Raw genomic sequence first — 18,317 nt, 5'->3', positions numbered from 1 at the left:
AAAAAAAGGATGACTTCGGTTGGGGCTCGCTTCCCATGATTTGATGGTGAATGCTGAGATAAAGAAGGCCGGATCTGAGAGATCAAGGAATCGGGTTTGAGGGTGTATGATGTGCTGCTTCCTTTTGTTGCCTTGATACATGCGTGGCAATCATAGATCAGCACGCGATTTGTTCGCCGAAGAGCTGGTATCCGATCTGTTGCGCAGGCAAACATTCATGGGGTCATCGATCAATATGAAACCTCTGTACATCGTTCGTTGCAGGCTTTGAAAATATGTCAACTTACACCAAAGCTCCGATCACAGGATATTTCCGTTCGTCGACCATTTTTATCAGTCAGTCACCTGAGCCTGACACGTACTTTAGCTCTTCGTCTATCGTTGAACCGTATCGTGCAGTAATGATACTGAAATTTCACGCATTTCGTGCTCGCCTGAAGGTAAAAGTATATTTTAAATGCTCGTCAGTCATCAATCAAAGGCATCCCTCGCTTCACACGTGCACCGCCGCGTATTTATGGAAAGTAAAATGCACAACCTTGATTCGAGTGCTAATGGCCGTCACATAGCCATTGCATAACCCCGATTATGCCATCTTCAGCTGCTGCTCGCGAGCCGTGTCGTTATGGCTGGAACGGCTGATACGACTGATACGGCTGATAACCTCCAGCCGACACATACACCGTCTGCGTAGTGGTTGTCGTCACAGGTATGGTATCAGTTGAATCGTACGCGCTCGTCGTGGCCGTGGTGTTATCTGTGGTCGAGGTAGATGTAACATCGACCGTGCGTGTGCGAGGGCTTGTCGAGGTCGTCGTGGTTCTGACGATTGCTGCATAGGTCGCTTTGAGCATCGAGAAGCGAGGGGTGGATGAGAGGGGCTTACCACAGTCGGCCTCGAATGACAACGCAGCGGTGAGGGCAACGAGGATGATGGCCGAACGAAACATTGTGAACGCAAGGTGGGATTTGGGAGGAAGCCTCATCCGTTGTATCGATCTTGTATATGACAGAGCCTCCCTTACGAATGCCCTGCACGACTTACTCCAATAGAGATCGATGCGCTTGAAAGCGAGCGGATCAGTGGCTAAGGTTCGTTAAGCGCTGGAAGTGGATCTAATCCCGCTTGCGGCGCATTGCCACCCCCGCGGATTTAACTTTGGACCTGCACAGCGCCACTGACCGTGAATGACAGGTTGCGATCGGGATTAACGGTTCGTGACTAACTTGCGGGGAGGAAAGTGCCATGGCGGAAGCAAAATGCGGGATGGAAGAGTGTCGCGTTGATGAGCGCGATCCGCTTGGATACGCAATGAGAGATGAGAAGGGAGGCTGGACGGCGGCGCGGTTCTACCTAGATAGGTGCAGATGATCGCATATATGGCGCACATAATTATAATTCACTCACCAGCTCAGCCATCGCTGTGTCGTCGTCGCATTCTTCATCATGCTGTATAACGTGTCCTCTCATGCACTCATTATATGCTTGCTCGCGTGCACCGCGCTGCGAGGCGCAGACGCAGGTACGTTTCCCTCCATTGACTGCTATCAGCGAGGCTGACAGGCACGCCCAGTGCTAGCCGCTACCACCACCACCACCGTTACGCGCCTCGCGCGGACAACGACGACGACGACCTCCTCCACCACCAGCACTACCACCTCCACTCACACTTCGACGATCACGGATGATCTTGGGATCACCGATACGACGAGCACGACGACGACGATGTTCACTACGACTCTTACGCAGCCGTATTATCCGTACCCGACGTATCCCGGGTATCCTGGGCAGGGCTAGGTTGACGCAGCCAAGGAACGTCGACACTTGGTTAAGAGATAGTTCAAATTCGAGTATACCACATCATTGTACTTGAAGTCAAATTAGCTGTAGATACGCTCCATCAAATGATTCAGGCTTCGGTCAGCAGTTTATCACAGGAAGATTTCTTGCTTCACCTGCGTACCTGCAACGAGAGGCACGACTATCCTGCAAAGGAGAGCCGGTCAGCGCGCGCTCATTGAGCGAGGTTGAACCTCCGCCCCCAGCCAGCGCCTGATTCCACCGTCTCGCTTGCCTCGATCCGCCGCCATTCCCGCTCCCACTCTCGTCGTCGACCCACTGCCCGTACCAGGTGTCCCACTTGTCTCGCCTCTGCTACCTGAGCCCAATGGACTATACTGGTATTGGAGTTCGTGAACGAAAGCAGGTAGGACGTGGCGAGCAATGTAAGATGTTGACTAAGAAGCACAAAAACAGCCTAACTGTATCAAAGAACCAACGCGGACAGAGAACTGAAATTGCTGTTTGTGCCTCGCTCACCTACTCACTGCGCCTCATACACGTTGCGGTCCCCTTCTCGCTTTACCCTGCATGATGTGCCATCCACCTCCACTGACCAGTCTGTGCGCCCCCGCATACGTGTGTTGCGCACGCGTGCCCACTTCGCATCTCTCCAACCTCGCTGAGCGTGTCGATCGCACGCGAGCGGTGCCTGTCGAGGGGATGGCCGATTCGGAAAATGCGGCTCGCTTTGTGTTCTCCAAGGACAATAAGGTGCTGGTAGTATGTAACGGAAGGGTGAGTCATGTAATCCTCGAGCATTTCGTAGGTGAGGGAGTGGAGGGAACGGGAATGCAATATTTGCAATAGTAACCGCGTGAACGCGCCTCCCTTTTCGTTTTCAAAAGCCTTCTCGTTGGAACGACACGCCGCAAGCAACATGTGTGATTCCTTATACGATTGGTATAGGGAGTCAGTCGCAGACCCGGGACTCCACCGCTTCCACTGGTCCGCTTCGGCGGAGTTGATGAGGTCTGGTGCGTGAGCTGGAGAGAAGGCCTGCTGCGAGCAGTAAAGTTATGCGGGGAAGAGCGATCGCGGGTGGACCCTGCTGAGTAACAACAGTCCGTTACGACCGTGATGTTTCCTCCCTTCGCATCGTAAAGCTCCTGGAGGAACAGATTGATCTGACGATCGCTGATGTCAACAACGTGCGTGCCGTCTGGCAATTCGAAACCGCTATCAATCGGCATGATTGCCTCCATGGGTTCGCGTACGTGCGTTTCGTAGATGGTGCCATGACCGGCAAAATATATGATGATGGCATCTCCGTAATGGATTCGGACGTTGTCGCGGAGATGACTATGAAGAGATTTGAGGATCTCATCCCGTATCGCGTCACCATCCAGCAACACGATCATGTTCTCTTTAGGGACTTGCAGTGAGATTTTGAGGAATTCGGCGATTTTCTTAGCATCGCCAGTTGCCCCATGTAGAGGTTCTTCGCATAAATAGTCATTGATACCGATGATGACAGCAAATATCTGCATGTTGTCTGGAGCGGCTTCCTGGGAATATACTATGTTAGCCAATAACCTTGTGCTGCAAGATCTGTATCCTCACATCTGACGGAACGTCCGGTGATTGTTGCAAACTGTCACGCGATTCTTCGTGCAACTTCAACTGCTGGTCACGCTGAAACGTGGTCGAAGGTTGTTGCTCCACTTCTACACCTTCTTTTCTTTTCCTCGCCTGCAGGTCTGAGATGGGCAGAGGCTATTGCTGTGTCAAATACAATGTATCAGTTATCATTCTGATGTGAACGTACCCGAGCCTCACAGGACACGTTTCTTGTTGACGTTGCGCGTGCACATCATTCGCATGAGACCGTGGAACAGCTGTTAGGCCATGGGTGTTGTGAGGCAATGAACGTGTCTCAATGTATGAATCACACAAACACTCTGGCTGTATCATCCCTGTTGTCACCAGAGAGTCGTACAATGATGGAAGGTGTAATGCGAAGTTCGAACTTTGCGAAGGATGGATAGAGCTCAATGGTCTTTGAAGATAGTGTTTCGCTAGTATTTGAGCGAGTAGTGATGAGGCCCGAACTTTAGAGAGCTGGCAATGCCTGCAAATACAGTTCGACCGTCGGAGAACGGTGAATGCTCGCCTCCTCGTAACAGAGGCATTTTATACGAGTGGGAGACTGGACCTGCGAAGCTGCCAGGGATCTCTGCGATGCGGCCTCCGGCATGTCCGAGAAGCCGTACCGAGACACCTCATTAGTCTTCTGCAAGGCGACGCGCGATTGCCATAGGACACTGCGGTCTTCGGCGTTCGTCGAGTATTGGGGCTTCGGCATTCGCCGAGTTAACATGAGTACCAGAACCCTGTAGACATACTGCAGCCACTGCTTCCCTACAAACCAACTCAAAGGTGTTGCAAAATGTATGTTCCATGGTGTCGGTCTTTTTGCATTGCTGGCAACGTGTGTATTATTCAATTCTCATCAGATCAACGTGCTCGGGAGATGATCAGTATATGTACCGCTGGCCGCGAGCACATCCTCGCGCCCGCACACGTCGGCTGTGCGAAACGGGAACTGAGGGCATCACCTGAATTGTCCTAGACGCGCACATGTGACCATCCTGGACACAGTTCGAGCTTGCCTTGCCCTCCCCGCCTCACGCGCCATCGTTACCCTGCGCGGTTACCATGGACCGCTCTCCCCCGCATCCTCCTCCGATGTGGTCTCGCTGGACTGATCAAAAATGTGTTTCCCTTTTGCACGGTCCCATACGCAAGCTATGTCATGCTGTGGCTGCAGAGCCACATACATGGTGCGGCCGTGCCAGCGGGCAGCGTCTTTGGAAAAGCACGCGGCGGTTTGCGATCAAGTTCTCTGCTAACGAGGGCAGATGCTGGCTTGCGTTGTAGCTTTACACACGAAGATAGGCACTGGTCTGCATAGCCGGGGCTGTGACAGGTGTAATTTTTCCCCGACTGGGACCGGCCGTTGTTTCAGGGTAAGTAACATTCAATGGCGATGTTAGTGGCTCAGGAACACGAAGATTCACTGCTATCTAAGACATACGACGCGTGCGTCATTGTTCTCTCTCTCGCTTTCCCCTGATACCCTATTTCACATGTGCACATTCAGCCATGAACACGCCCACACATGCCGCTAGGAATGATGTTCACCAACCGTTCGGCCTACCCATATTCACCCACCTTCTCTCTATTAATTTTCGCTGCCTCACTACTGTCAGGCAGCATAGCACCCGTCTCACATTCATCGAGTCTCTGTCACTGCGGAATAGCTGGAACGGGCAGCGGGTCAGGCCCACATGCGCGGCCGTGTGGGTAGCATGCTTGCGTTCGCCCGCTCGAGTCACATGCACGATGTCTGTAATCTGGACTTGCTAGTGTTATTTTTTGCCAAGATGCCCGTTGCGACTTCCTAGCGGAAGATCCGGTCTGATCAAGCACTTGTTCCTGGCACTCTGAAGACATGCGTGGTTCGACGGTGGTATCCTCAAGACAGTGCTGCAGAGAAGCTGCGTCGAATTGACCCAGGCTGTTCCCATGCACTAACTTTGAGTACAAGAGAATCTCGCCCTTTATCCCAACATACAACAGCTGCAGCGGTGGATCTTCGGAATCGTTCGGTTCAGCGGGCCTGCTATGGCCGAATGCGAATACAATTACGTGAGAAGGGAAGCTGAGCAGAAAATGCACAAACACAGGGCAGGTAATCTGCGCGTATGCGGAGAGGGTAGTCACAACGTACAGGAAAGAGGTGAGGAGGTAGGAAAGCATACAAGTCCACAGGAGAGGAAGCCCGATACATTACAAATACAAGAGAAGTCTGAGACACGCGTCGGTGGCGTGCCCCCTCGCAGGGTATGTTGTCGTTTCTCACCACCCTTTCTCGATCTCAACTTTAGAAGGCACGTGGCCCTTCTCAGCTGGCTTATCGGATCCTTCAAAAGCGAAGGCAGGTTCCCATGCCCCCAGTCTCAAGCGTCCACGTCCCTTCTCCACCAACATGGATGCTCCCCCGCCTGTTCCCAAGCTGCGTGGCGACATCATCCTGGAGGTCTTTACCCACAAGTCTCTGCGCTTCCCTGGAGCCCCGACTAACGAAGAGTCCGACTGTGGTGACAACGAACGCCTATCGATGCTGGGTGAGAAGGTGATGGACACTGCGGTGACGTTCACCCTCTTCAATAAGAAACCGTTGATAAACGCACAGGAGATCGAGGTGCGTTACATGCATTGCAGGGCCCTGCGGCGTGCTGATCGGTCGCGATCGCGACTAGTCCCAGCGCATGGAGGTCCTCTCGGAGACGAATCTGAACAAATGGGTCTCTTACTACAAGCTCAGAGAGAAAGTACGCTGCAGCCCTGATGCGCTTGCCAGCCTCACAAGCCCAATAGTGAGTCCTGCCTATCCTGCACCGCATGCCGCATTGTCGATGACGGATCGCAGGAAACACGTTTGCTCTTCTGTTCGTATGTCGGTGCAGTCTATGTGCAGAATGGGGTGGAGACGGTGCAGAACTGGATCGGGCATCTCATCGACCCGGAGTACGAATCGCCCGTTCCAGCTGCCGGCGGCGAGCCATACACGTACAAGAGAGTCAAAACCGAGCCTATGAGCTCGCCGACACTGCCTCCTTCCACGGCTCCGTTGCCGCCGTTGCCCATTGACCCGCTTGCCCCTGCGAAGCGTCAATCTACGTTTTTGCCGCTGTTCAACCAGACAGCGAACCAGCGCAGGTTGGCTGTTGAATACCCGGCGCAATTTTCAGGCCTTGCACATGCTGGGCGTTGGACGGTTCAGTGTGTTGGTGCGTAGCTCGCACGCCTTTGTCTCCGGCCGGTGATTAGTAACCTTCGAAACACAGTGAACGGTATCCCCAAAGGCGAAGGTTCCGGTGCTAGCAAGCAGCTTGCCAAAGAGGAAGCGGCAAGACAGGCATACTACGCGATGGGATGGGCGCCTCTTGAGTGCCCTCCGAATCCCGCTCCCGATGTCCATGATACGGGAAGCGGGTCAACGACGGGGAGTGGGAGCGGGAATGGTGGTGGATCGAGCGTAGGCAGGACGAGCGAGTCAAGCGCTGGCTCGGGCACAGGTTCATCAAGCGCCCGTGCGGGCGCTCCCTCCTCGTCCTCGTCTTCCTCTTCCACTGAGGGCTCTGCGCCGCTGCTGAGGGTCGGCGTGGGCCAGGCGGCGGGTTCTGGTGCGGACGCTGGCTCTGGCTCCGGCGAAGACGCGCCCGTTTCTGTAAATGTAGATGGCTTGGGCGCAATGGCCACTGCCGGCAACGTCGCATCGGTCGAGATCGCTGCACCCACTTTAAGTTCGACCTCCTCTGGCAGCGCAGCGAATGCGCCGCGGGTTGCGGTCGATGCAGGTGCGGACTCTTCCGCCGGGTCGTCTGCTTCCACTAACTCTGGTGGATCCTCTGGCTCTGGTTCTGGCGGAGACGCGAACGCTGCGCTCACCCCTGTCGGTGCAGACGCGTCTGGTGCGACTGCCACTGTAGGTGACCTCGCGTCCGTCGATCTTACGGCGCCCACCGCTCCTGCTGCTCCACCCAGCTCAAGCCCTTCTGGCAACGACGCCAACTCGCCCCTCGCAGTCGTCAGCGCAAGCACATCCGGCGCGTCACCGTCCTCTGATGGTGTTCCCTCCCCCAGTACGACTGGTTCCGACTCTGGTGCGAATGCAGCTCTCATCTCAGGCATAACCGCCACTGCAGGCAACCTCGCCGCTTTCATCGCACCTGCTGCCTCCCCCTCCTCTGGCTGTGGATCTTCTAACGACGCGAATGCTACGCTGGCAGTAGGCAATTCGGGTTCTTTCTCCTTCATGCCCTCTTTCGGCTCTGGCGCAGGTACAGATTCGCCCATCTCCATCGGCGCAGATGACTCAGGCCTGACTGCCATTGGAGGCAACCTCGCCGCTTTCACCGCACCTGCTGCCTCCCCCGCCTCTGGCTCCGGCTCCTCTAACAACGCGAATGCCCCGCTGGCAGACGTCAACGCGGGCTCTTCTTCTTCCATTCCATTGTCCGGCTCTTCTGACTCTGGTGCGAACGCAGCGCTCATCTCCGTCAGCGCAGACAACTCCGCCGTAGCTGCCACTGCAGGTGGCCTCCCTACGTTCACGCCTGCCCCCGCCGACACTTCCTCCTCCTCCACTACCTCCTCAGACTCATCAGATCCGCTCATCGTTGCGAATATCGTTCCCGAGCGTGGCTCCAGCTCCAATTCGGGCTCGAGCTCTGGATCTGGCTCTGATTCGGATGCGCTCATCCCCGTGGGTGCGGACCCGGGAGGGGTGATTGCTGTCGTTGACTCCCTTGCCTCTATTGCGCTATGAACGCCGACATTGTGCGTACTTTCCATCTACATGAATATCCCGTCTTGATATGGACTTGATTTGTACGTCTCCAACTTCTCTTTTATTTGTAACGTGTCTGACTTCCTCTCTTCTGGACTTGTACGCTTTCTCCACCCCTTTACCTCTTTCATAATCCCGGCGTACGCGCGCTGATCACCTGCATTGTATGTGTATTTTTTGCTCAACCTTCCCTTCGCGTGTATTTGTATTTGCTTCCGGCTTGCGATGCCCTGTGTATCACTAGCATCTTTTTGTACCAGTGGCGCTATGTACAATGCGGACAACCTCTATGTGAACTCTGAGCATCGCTCTACCTGTTGCGCTTCCCGACACAAATCGAAAGCTGCTATTGTGGAACTTACTGAGCCATAGCGCGCGACGGAGGCCCTATGAATCACCGCTACGACTTTTGAGCGAGGTCGAACACAATCTCCGCAAAACTAGAGTATCGTCCGCGCACGCGATCAGCTGTTCAGAAACCCATCGGGGTCTCTGTGGCACTGGCATAAAAGCGCATAGAAACGATGTGTTTCTTCCGAGAGAACAAGTGCGGCCATAAATGACGCGTCGCCGACCTCGGAAACACCGTCTAGCGGCGTGCCGTACGATCTCCCGCTCCCTGTTGATCAGCTAATTACGCTCAATGACCATAATCGTGTCCGCAGCCGACAGAGTGCCACGCCGTGCTCGAATGCTATATAGAGAGGGAGATGAGCGCATTCAGCAAATGACGAGTCAGGTGCACCTTTAGTTCGAATAGCTAAAGACGCCATCGCGGACAGAACTAACGGAGAGATGAGCCGCCTGTCTCCTTCATTCGAATTTGGCATACTCCTCTCTCCAATGATGAATGAATCGACGACGAACAAACTCCGGTGCGCGACGTATACGAACCTACGAATCGGGCGGGAGCCACGCGGATGCAACGCATGCAGAGTGCGAGACCATGAGGCGGGAGGTGGAAACGGGCGCGCGCCAAGGCGCCCAGTGACCACATCCCGCCACATATTCTTCACCTCCACTTCTGCTCACTCATGCCCCGCGACTTGCTCGTCAATGCATCACGCATCATCCCCGACCCGGACGCTGCTGTCAGCCCAATGTACACACCAGCATCCGTGCCGGCGGGACGTCACCGATCCTCCCCACTCCCTCACATTTCCATCACTCACGCACCTTCCCTTGTCTATCGTTCGCGACCTCGACCACCATGACTGGCTCCAGCCGATCACCTACAACCCCAACTGATGTCCTCATCTCCGACCATCCATGGAGCGCGATTGCCTCCGCTCCGTCGTGGCGGTGTGGGTTCAGGGACAGGCACTGAGGCACCGAGGCACCGATCGTGGACCTTCGTCCTCGTTCGATCAGGACCTTGGGGTCACCGACACGACAAGCATGCGACGTTCACTACGACTGCCACGCAGTGTATTACCTGTAACCGACGTATCTCGGGTATCCTAGGAAGCGCTAGACTGAGGCGGCCAAGGAGTGGCGACGTTTGTTGAACAGATAGCCCGATCTGGAAGTATACCGCGTTGTTGCGCATCTGCTGTGAAGGCCTGTCTAAAAGAGAGACACGACCATCCTGCACGAACTATCTGTGTAAGAAACACTCGGCCAAATTCAAAGTGGATGACCAACTAGATTAACACAGTGGTTAGACCAGCCCCCACTCAGCCCCCACTGAGCGAGATCGAATACAATCTCTGCAAAGCCAGACTATCGTCCGCGCACGTACAGCGCACACCCGCACTCCTGTCCACACCTCGTTCGCTCCCCCAGCCAAGCCGACCGAGTGCAGGCACACCAATGACGCGTAACTCTCAATGAAGTAGCATGCGTACGTCTGACGCGTGCCTTACGATCTCCCGCTCCCTGTTGATCAGCTAATTACGCTCGATGACCATAATCGTGTCCGCAGCCGACAGAGTGCCATGCCGTGCTCGGATGCTATATAGAGAGGGAGATGAGCGCATTCAGCAAATGACGAGTCAGGTGCACCTTTGGTTCGAATAGCTAAAGACGCCATCTCGGACAGAACTAACGGAGAGATGAGCCGCCTGTCTCCTTCATTCGAATTTCGCATACTCCTCTGTCAATGATGAACGAATCGACGACAAACAAACTCCGGTACGAACGTACGAATCGGACGGGAGCCACGCGGATGCAAAGCATGCAGAGGTGCCAAGGGTGCGCGACCATGAGACGGGAGGTGGAAACTGGCGCGCGGCAAGGCGCCCAATGCCTACATCCCGCCACGTATTCTTGCTTCTGCTCACCCCGCAATTTGCTCATGAATGCATCATACATATGCATCATGCGTCACCCCGACGCGGACGCTGCTGTCAGCCCAGCGCACACACCAGCATCCGTGCCGGCGGGACGTCACGCATCCTTCCCACTCCCCCACACTTTCGCCACTCGATCATGACATCGACCATGATCGGCTCCAGCCGATCACCTACAGCTCCAACCGATCACTCACCTCCGATGGTCCACGGAGCGCGATCTGCCTCCGCTCCGTCGTGGCGTTGTGGGTCCAGGGACAGGCACCGAGGCACCGATCGTGCACCAGCATCCTCGGTCGATCAGGCACGTCAGCGGGGGTGGAGAGATGCGAGGATGCGCGTGCACACGTCTACGGGTAGCAGAGACGCAAAGACAGGTGAATGGAGGTGGATGGCGCGTCATGCACTGTGGAGTGAAGGGGGTGGGCGGGGGGTACATGAGGCGCGGTGAATGGGCGAGAGAGGCGCAAACAGCAAGTTCATTTCTCTATCTGCGTTGGCTCTTCCGTCACTAGTCGTCCTCGTCTTGTACTTCTCATTCAGCATCCGACATTGCTCGACACGCCCTACCTGCTTACGTTCACCAACGCGACCGACGAAAGATCAACTACTCACACGACAACACTCCAACCACAATGCAGACGAACGCCAACGCCAACGTGAAGCGCCTGCTCGCGCTCGTCCTTGTCGCATGCATTAGCACGCGGGTCGATGCCGGTACGTTCAGCTGTCCCCTCCGACCTTACCTGACAATCCCTAACCTTCGCTTCTTCATCAGCGGCGATCCAGCCTCACTACGGTATCCCCCTCTTGCGCCCCTCCTTGTTCCCATTCCCATTCTCGTCCACCCCATCCGACACGACCGCCACCGTCACCGTGACGGAAACGCTCCCTGCTGTGACAGTCACCGTCACCGCGAGTCCCCTCGCGAAGCGCGACACGGCACTCGAGGACGTGGAGACCTTCTTCGGGAACGGTGCGCCGTACGCGGCGCCGAGCGCGATTGCAGTGCTGAACGCGTATTGCGCGGGAGCTGGATACAGCGGGAGTGGGTCGGGGTCATCTGGAGGAAGCACGAACTCCGGCGCGTCTTCTAGTGGCTCTGACTTTGACTCTGGTGCGGACACGGAGACGAGCGTTGGTACGAGTTCAGGCTCGGCCACGAACACTGGCGGTGGGGAAGGCTCTAACGTAGGATCGAACCCATCGGGAGAGGGAACGGGCTCCACGTCCTCTGGCACGCCCTCTGGCCCAAGCGCAGACAATGGATCTGGCGCATCGACCAGTGGCAGCGCGTCTGGGAGCAGCGGATCGCTGGGCTCGGGCAGCGGAGGAGAGACAAGTGGGACTGGGTCTAACACAGGCTCTGGGACATCTGGTGCAGGGAGCGGGACATCTGGTACAGGCAGCGGGGCATCTGGCGCAGGTTCCGGGACGTCCGGCACAGGCAGCGGAACGTCTGGTACGGGCAGCGGGTCGACGACGGGGAGTGGGAGCGGGAATGGTGGTGGATCGAGCGCAGGCGGGACAGGCGGATCAGGCGCTGGCTCGGGTTCAGGCTCAGGCTCATCAGGCGCCAGCGCGGGCGCTCCCTCCTCGTCCTCTTCGACTGACGGCTCTGCGCCCCTGCTGAGGGTCGGTGTGGGCCAGGTGGCGGGTTCTGGTACGGACTCTGGCTCTGGCTCTGATGGGGACGCGCTCGTCTCTGTTGGCCTAGATGGCTTGGGCGCGACAGCCACTGCGGGCAACCTCGCGTCGATCGGGATCGCTGCACCTACTGCTGGTCCGAACACTGGCTCGGGCAGCTCTGGCAGCGCTGCGAATGCGCCATTGATTGTGGTCGATGCAGACCCCAACTCCTCCACTGACTCTGGCGGCTCCTCTGGCTCTGGCTCGGGTGGAGACGCGAATGCTGCGCTCATCTCTGTCGGTGCAGACGGGTCTGGTGCAACTGCCACTGCGGGCAACCTCGCCTCTGTTGGCATCGCTGCTCCCACCGCACCTGCTGTCTCCTCCGGCTCTGGCTCCTCTAACAACGCGAATGCCCCGCTGGCAGTAGTCAACGCAGGCTCTTCCTCCTCGCCCTCGTCCGGCTCTGGCTCAGGTCCAGATGCGCTCATCTCCGTCGGCGCAGACGACTCAGGCGTGACCGCCACTGCAGGCAACCTCGCCTCCATCGGCCTCGCTGCTCCCACCGCACCTGCTGCCTCCCCCACCTCTGGCTCCAGCTCCGGCTCCGGCACCTCTAACAACGCGAACGCCCCACTGGCAGTCGTCAACGCAGGTTCTTCCTCCCCGCCCTCATCCGGCTCTGGCTCAGGTCCAGATGCGCTCATCTCGGTTGGTGCAGACAATTCAGGCGTGACCGCTACTGCAGGAAACCTCGCCTCGGTAGGCATCCCTGCCCCCACCGCACCTGCTGCCTCCCCCACCTCTGGCTCCAGCTCCGGCTCCGGCACCTCTAACAACGCGAACGCCCCACTGGCAGTCGTCAACGCAGGTTCTTCCTCCTCCTCGCCCTCATCCGGCTCTGGCTCAGGTCCAGACGCGCTCATCTCGGTTGGCGCAGACAATTCAGGCGTGACCGCTACTGCAGGAAACCTCGCCTCTATCGGCATCCCTGCCCCCACCGCACCTGCTGCCTCTCCCACCTCTGGCTCAGGCTCCTCTAACGACGCGAACGCCCCGCTGGCAGTAGTCAACGCAGGCTCTTCCTCCCCGCCCTCGTCCGGCTCTGGATCAGGTCCAGACGCGCTCATCTCCATTGGTGCAGACAACTCAGGCGTAACCGCCACTGCCGGCAACCTCGCCTCGGTCGGCATTCCCGCGCCCACACCTGGCCCCGCCGACACTCCCTCCTCCTCCTCAGACTCGTCCGCTCCGCTCATCGTCGCGAACGTCGCTCCCGCGTCGGACTCGGGCTCCAACTCGGGCTCCAACTCGGGCTCGGGCTCTGGCTCGGACCCGTTCATCTCGGTTGGTGCGGACTCGGGAGGCGCGACTGCTACCGTTGGCTCTCTCGCCTCTGTTGGACTGTGAGCGCCAGCATTGTGCATACGTTCCCTCTACGTGAATATCCCGCCTTGATTTGGACTTGTATTTGTACGTCTCAAACTTCTCTTGTATTTGTATCGTATTGGACTGCCTCTCTTCTGTACTTGTACGCTCCCGTTCATTCTCTCTCCTGTGTTTTGAAACCCTCGCATACACGCACCGGTTGCCTGCCTTGTATTTGTATGCTTTCTGCTTAGCGTTCCCTTCTCGTGTATTCGTATTCGCTTTCGGCTTTTGACGTCATGTGTATTACTAGCGTCTTGTGTCAGTAGTCTCTATGTCCAGTACTCATACGAGCAATACCTCTGAGCATTGATAAACTCGTTGCGACCTCGCGAGAGATGAAACTTCCTGAGCCGTAGTGCAGAACGAAGAACCTGTGAATCACCGCTGCAGCTTTTGTGTACTAGCCCTATAAGGGAAGTGGCTGTGATCGAGCACCTCGCGTGTCGTGGACGTTTCATGTTTCTGTTTCATCTATTTTTGTTTCTGTTTCACCTTAGTCATACGTTATCACATGGCGTGGATCCTTTTCTATAAATAGCGCCCAGTTTCCTTTCCGGCGAGCAACTCTCAACCTCCTCCCAAATCAGGATCCCAAGGTCCTAATAAGCACCTTGGTCAATCGCTTTTAGACATAAAGAAGTTTGCAACCTCACTTATAAGGATTGTGATCATCATCGTGGATGTGGATGTGGCTGTGGTCTTCTTTTTCAAACATCTTCCATAATCAGATTCCGGAGTAGTATATAAGAGGCGCATTTCTCCGTGGTGAGACCCTGCCCCCAACCTCATCCTCTTGAATTGTATAAGCGCTACGATAGGAATCATACTTATTACATTTCGAGGAAGCCACATCCAACAACATGCAGACATTTGCTGTCATCATTGGTATCAATAAGTATTTTTATGAACAACATCTACATGGAGCAACTGGTGATGCTGAAAGATTTGCTGAATGCCTCAGAAGCTCATTGCAGGTTCCTACGGAGAACATGATCGTATTGCTGGATGCCGCTGCAACACGGGATGAGATCCTGAAATCTCTTCATACTCATCTCCGCGACAACGACCGAATCCATCGCGGAGACGCCATCGTCATCTATTTTGCCGGTCATGGCACCCTCTACGAAACGCATGTACGCAAACCCATGGAGGCAATCATGCCGGTTGATAGTGGTTTGGAGTTGCCAGATGGCACACATATTGTCGACATCAGCGATCGCCAGATCAATCTCTTCCTCAAAGAGCTTTATGATGCGAAAGGGGAGAACATCACCGTCATAATGGATTGTTGCTATTCAGCCGGGTGCAGCCGTGATGGCTCTTCCCGGCACGACCAAGTCACTGTTCGCAGCAGGCCTTCTCTCCAATTCACGTACCAGGACCTCATCGACGCGGCTGAAGCGGACAAGTGGAAGCGGTGGAGTCCCGGGTCTGCGACCGATTCCGTATACCAACCGTATGAGGAATCACACATGTTGCTTGCAGCATGCTGTTCCAACGAGAAGGCTTATGAAGACGGAGAGGAAGGCGTGTTCACGCGAAGACTGCTACAAATGTTGAATTCCCACTCTCTCAATTCCATCACCTATCAAGAGCTTGAGGATTACATGAATCACGGTTCCGTTACACACCGTCAGTGCCCCGTTGTTGTTGGAAGGCACAAAACGAGCCGCATTTTCCGGATCGGCCATCCCCTCTCGTCTGGCTCTGGCGTGGGTATCGAGACAGGCGGTAGTACGAACTTAGGCTCGTCCACGAGCAGTGGCGGGCAGGGATGGCTCCAACGCAGCGTCGTCCGCACCGGGACATGGATCAGGCTCAACATCCTCTCATACGCCTTCTGGCCCAAGCGCAGACAGTAAATGGGGCAGATCAAGCAGTGGCAGCGAGACCGAAGCAGCGGATTGTCAGGGTAGGGCAGTGGAGGTGGGACTGGGTCGAACACAGGCAGAGAGACATCTGGTACGGGAAGCGGGTCGACGACGGGGAGTGGGAGTGGGAAAGGTGGCTATAGCGTGGGAAGGACAGGCGCGGGCGCGGGCTCGTTAAGCGCCAGTGCGGGCGCTTCCTCCTCCTCTTCCAGCGACTGAGGGCTCGCGGCGCCGCTGCTGAAGTCGGTGCGGGCCAGGTGGCGAGTTTTTTTTTTCACGTAATCCGGCTCCGACCCTGGAGGGGATGCGCTCATCTCACTAAGGCTCTGGAGGGGATACTGATACCGTTGAGTACCTTGCCTCTAAGTTGGACCATGAGTGCCGGCGTTGGCATGCACAATACCCCACTCTGGTTTGCACTCGTATTTCAATGTCTCAGACTTCTCTTATATTTACGATGTATCCAAGTTTTTCCCCTTCTCTATTGGTACGCTCCCCTTGCTTCTTTACTGTATTTTGTGACGCCTGCGGGTCCGCACGGATTACCTGCCCTGCAGTAGTTGTCTCTGCTCAGCTTTCTCTTGTTGTGTGTTTGTTCTCTTTGGACTTGTGACGTTCTGTATAACCCTATCATCTTTCTGTACCAGTACCTTCGTTAAATATGAACAACATTTCATATAAACTTTGAATTCGTTGCGCCATCGACAGAAAACCGAAGCCGCAACCTAGGGACTTCCCGCGCCATAGCGTGTAACGGAGGCCCACAGAGCCAAACAATTCCAGAGGATCATCGCCGCAGCTTCTGGGTGTCCCGCCATCCGCGGTGAAGGGCGAACGTTTTACGTCTCGCATTGAAAGTTGGGATATCATCGGATATAAAACAGCCACGATTTACTCGACCCAATTTTTCCGAATCACTATTTCGACAGCAACACTTCGAACATGCGTGTCTTCCGAGCGCCGTGAGCGTGTGCTTGACCTGACCGGAGCTTCCGCCGAGGAACCTCGAATGAAGCGGCAACGGGCGCCTCGGGCATCCTGATGAGGAAAAAAAACACTCGCAAGTTCAAACCCGAGTCCATACAGACGCCATGCATGGGACTCGAGCAGGCAGGGCCTGACAATTATTGGAGTCAAATGGCGGGTATTGTGCATTGAGCGGCTGCCTTACCAAAGATACGTTTTTGAAAAGCACGCTGAGACGAGGGTTCGCACACGTTGAAGCTCTGAATCCACAAGTTAGAAGCCGCTTTGACTCCCTCGTAATGTTGATTGCATGCTGCCCACGTAGTCGCGCATGCGGGATTGACCTGCTGCTCGATCGCCCCGTCCCGAAAACACTGAAGTAAAAGAGGCCCAGAGAATAGGTCCAACAGTTAGTGAGCGTGAACCCAGGTAGCGTGCACTGGGTCGCGTCTTGGACGAAATAGACCAACCACGCATGCACCCTGAGTCTGAGATAACAGTGAATCTTCGTCTTCCTGCAGGCACTATCATCGCCATCAAACGTTGCCTACCCTACACCATATAAGATCCGACTTCGAACGAAGTACGCGAACGCATGACTTACATATGAGACAACTGCCAGTTCCAGTCGGGAGAAATACAAACGTCAAGCACCGCCATCCAAGCCAGTGCCTGCCCTGATTAGCAGAGATACAACCTACAGCTTCGCTTTTGCCGGAAGGCGCTTCATCACAAACGATTGTGCTCGCGCGAAGATGCTGCCCGCTGGCACAGCCGCACCATGTGTGCGGCTCTGCAGCCACGGCACGACATGTCCTGCATATGGGATCGTGAATGAATCAGCTCGCTCGCCAGAAGTGGTTCTGGAGAGATAATGAAGGCGAACGCACCTTTGATCGGCCCTAAGACCCCAAATCCCAACGCCCTAAGAGCGTAAAGGAGGATGGTGCGCTCGAGGAAGTACTGTCCGGAAACAGTAAGGAGCATGACGAGGACGTGATAGATAACCTCAGAGAGAAGAGGATTCTTCTCGCGCACCATTCTCCTGCTCAACAATCAAACATTTATATTCCAGAGAGCAAACGCGAACAGAGGAACTCACGGATCTCGCCCGCCACAACTTCGACGCAGAGCTCGAGCAACGCTGTGTGCTCCTTCAACACCAACCCTACATCCGCAAAGGCCTTCGATCCAGCCTCTGTGACGCATTTCAGGCTACTCCTTATGGTGGAGACGAACTGTTGAAACTCGATGGTAGCCAGAGCTCGCGGACAGGCTCGAGCACGTCGGCCATTGCGACTGGAAAGACGATGACCTCTTGGCCTGTAATGTCGGACAAGACACCTTGGATCCAACCCACAGGCCCCTCTGTGTCTTCTGCGACTAGGATTTTCTTCAGCATAGAGACTATAGCGCGGGCACCAGCGTTAGAGCCGGGCACCCGGAGGTATCGCGCGCCCATAATCGAAAGTTCTAAGGTGTACGGATTAGCTCAGTTATGGCTAGAGATACACATCGAAATTTATAACGTCGCACCGAGCAGCTTAGGATCCATGGCCGCAGAGCACCAGACAGGCTGCGAGGTGGGTGAGGGGAGGACGAGTGTGGCACACCGGGGTTAGCCGTCTGCTCATGACAGCCGTGGGAGCCGCCTATCAAGCCAGTTCTGAGTGGTTGTGCAACTCATGTCGCCTGTAACATATACACCAGCAGGCCTTTTCTCAGAAAGCTCGCATACAGATTGGAGTCAAAAGCTTTTTGGAACCTAACCAATGCCACGCGATCACGTGCTGGACGTGACGCGTACTGAATGTTGAAGTGGGCGCATGAGAGCCAAGTACCAGATTTATGCGAGTCAAATATCGCAGAAGAGAAGAGAGGCATATTTATCGAGCATTTGAGCCTTGTAGATCATGATGATGCGGTTGGAA

General features: G+C 55.5%; 6 protein-coding genes across 6 annotated transcripts; 4 read left to right on the top strand and 2 right to left on the bottom strand.

Moving 5' to 3' along the window:
- Positions 1-623: 623 nt before the first annotated feature.
- LAESUDRAFT_760827 (uncharacterized protein) lies at positions 624-950 on the bottom strand (the record flags this gene model as incomplete). Its single annotated transcript, XM_040912809.1, has 2 exons — positions 624-832; positions 887-950. 2 exons carry the CDS (start codon positions 948-950, stop codon positions 624-626), a joined length of 273 nt encoding a protein of 90 aa, XP_040762550.1.
- A 1,161-nt stretch (positions 951-2,111) lies between these two features.
- Positions 2,112-3,635, bottom strand: LAESUDRAFT_284879 (uncharacterized protein). Its single transcript, XM_040901831.1, has 3 exons — positions 3,609-3,635; positions 3,404-3,556; positions 2,112-3,348 (listed from the first exon to the last, which is right to left on the bottom strand). The coding sequence occupies exon 3, from the start codon at positions 3,328-3,330 to the stop codon at positions 2,584-2,586; it is 747 nt and encodes a 248-aa protein (XP_040762549.1). The 5' UTR covers positions 3,331-3,348; positions 3,404-3,556; positions 3,609-3,635; the 3' UTR covers positions 2,112-2,583.
- Positions 3,636-4,831: 1,196 nt separating this feature from the next.
- On the top strand, positions 4,832-5,233 carry LAESUDRAFT_727677 (uncharacterized protein). The gene has a single exon (XM_040909273.1). It carries the CDS (start codon positions 4,962-4,964, stop codon positions 5,148-5,150), a length of 189 nt encoding a protein of 62 aa, XP_040762548.1. The 5' UTR covers positions 4,832-4,961; the 3' UTR covers positions 5,151-5,233.
- Positions 5,234-5,831: 598 nt separating this feature from the next.
- Positions 5,832-8,177, top strand: LAESUDRAFT_760824 (uncharacterized protein; the record flags this gene model as incomplete). Its single annotated transcript, XM_040912808.1, has 4 exons — positions 5,832-6,047; positions 6,106-6,222; positions 6,276-6,636; positions 6,694-8,177. The coding sequence occupies 4 exons, from the start codon at positions 5,832-5,834 to the stop codon at positions 8,175-8,177; spliced, it is 2,178 nt and encodes a 725-aa protein (XP_040762547.1).
- Positions 8,178-10,442: 2,265 nt separating this feature from the next.
- Positions 10,443-13,779, top strand: LAESUDRAFT_750957 (uncharacterized protein; the record flags this gene model as incomplete). The annotated part of the gene is made up of 3 exons (XM_040911637.1): positions 10,443-10,911; positions 11,033-11,206; positions 11,268-13,779. 3 exons carry the CDS (start codon positions 10,443-10,445, stop codon positions 13,526-13,528), a joined length of 2,904 nt encoding a protein of 967 aa, XP_040762546.1. The 3' UTR covers positions 13,529-13,779.
- Positions 13,780-14,341: 562 nt separating this feature from the next.
- On the top strand, positions 14,342-15,721 carry LAESUDRAFT_727673 (uncharacterized protein). The gene has a single exon (XM_040909272.1). It carries the CDS (start codon positions 14,410-14,412, stop codon positions 15,409-15,411), a length of 1,002 nt encoding a protein of 333 aa, XP_040762545.1. The 5' UTR covers positions 14,342-14,409; the 3' UTR covers positions 15,412-15,721.
- The last annotated feature ends 2,596 nt before the right edge of the window (positions 15,722-18,317 follow it).

Source organism: Laetiporus sulphureus (assembly GCF_001632365.1).
Source record: "Laetiporus sulphureus 93-53 unplaced genomic scaffold LAESUscaffold_30, whole genome shotgun sequence".
NCBI lineage: Eukaryota > Fungi > Basidiomycota > Agaricomycetes > Polyporales > Laetiporaceae > Laetiporus > Laetiporus sulphureus.
The sequence above is the reverse complement of the archived record's forward strand: the minus strand, read 5'-3'. Positions and strand labels throughout refer to the sequence as shown.

Coding starts and splice junctions, on each gene's coding strand:
- LAESUDRAFT_727677 (XM_040909273.1), top strand. CDS start 4,962: ATGCCGCTAGGAATGATGTTCACCAACCGTTCGGCCTACCCATATTCA.
- LAESUDRAFT_727673 (XM_040909272.1), top strand. CDS start 14,410: ATGCAGACATTTGCTGTCATCATTGGTATCAATAAGTATTTTTATGAA.
- LAESUDRAFT_284879 (XM_040901831.1), bottom strand. CDS start 3,330: ATGCAGATATTTGCTGTCATCATCGGTATCAATGACTATTTATGCGAA.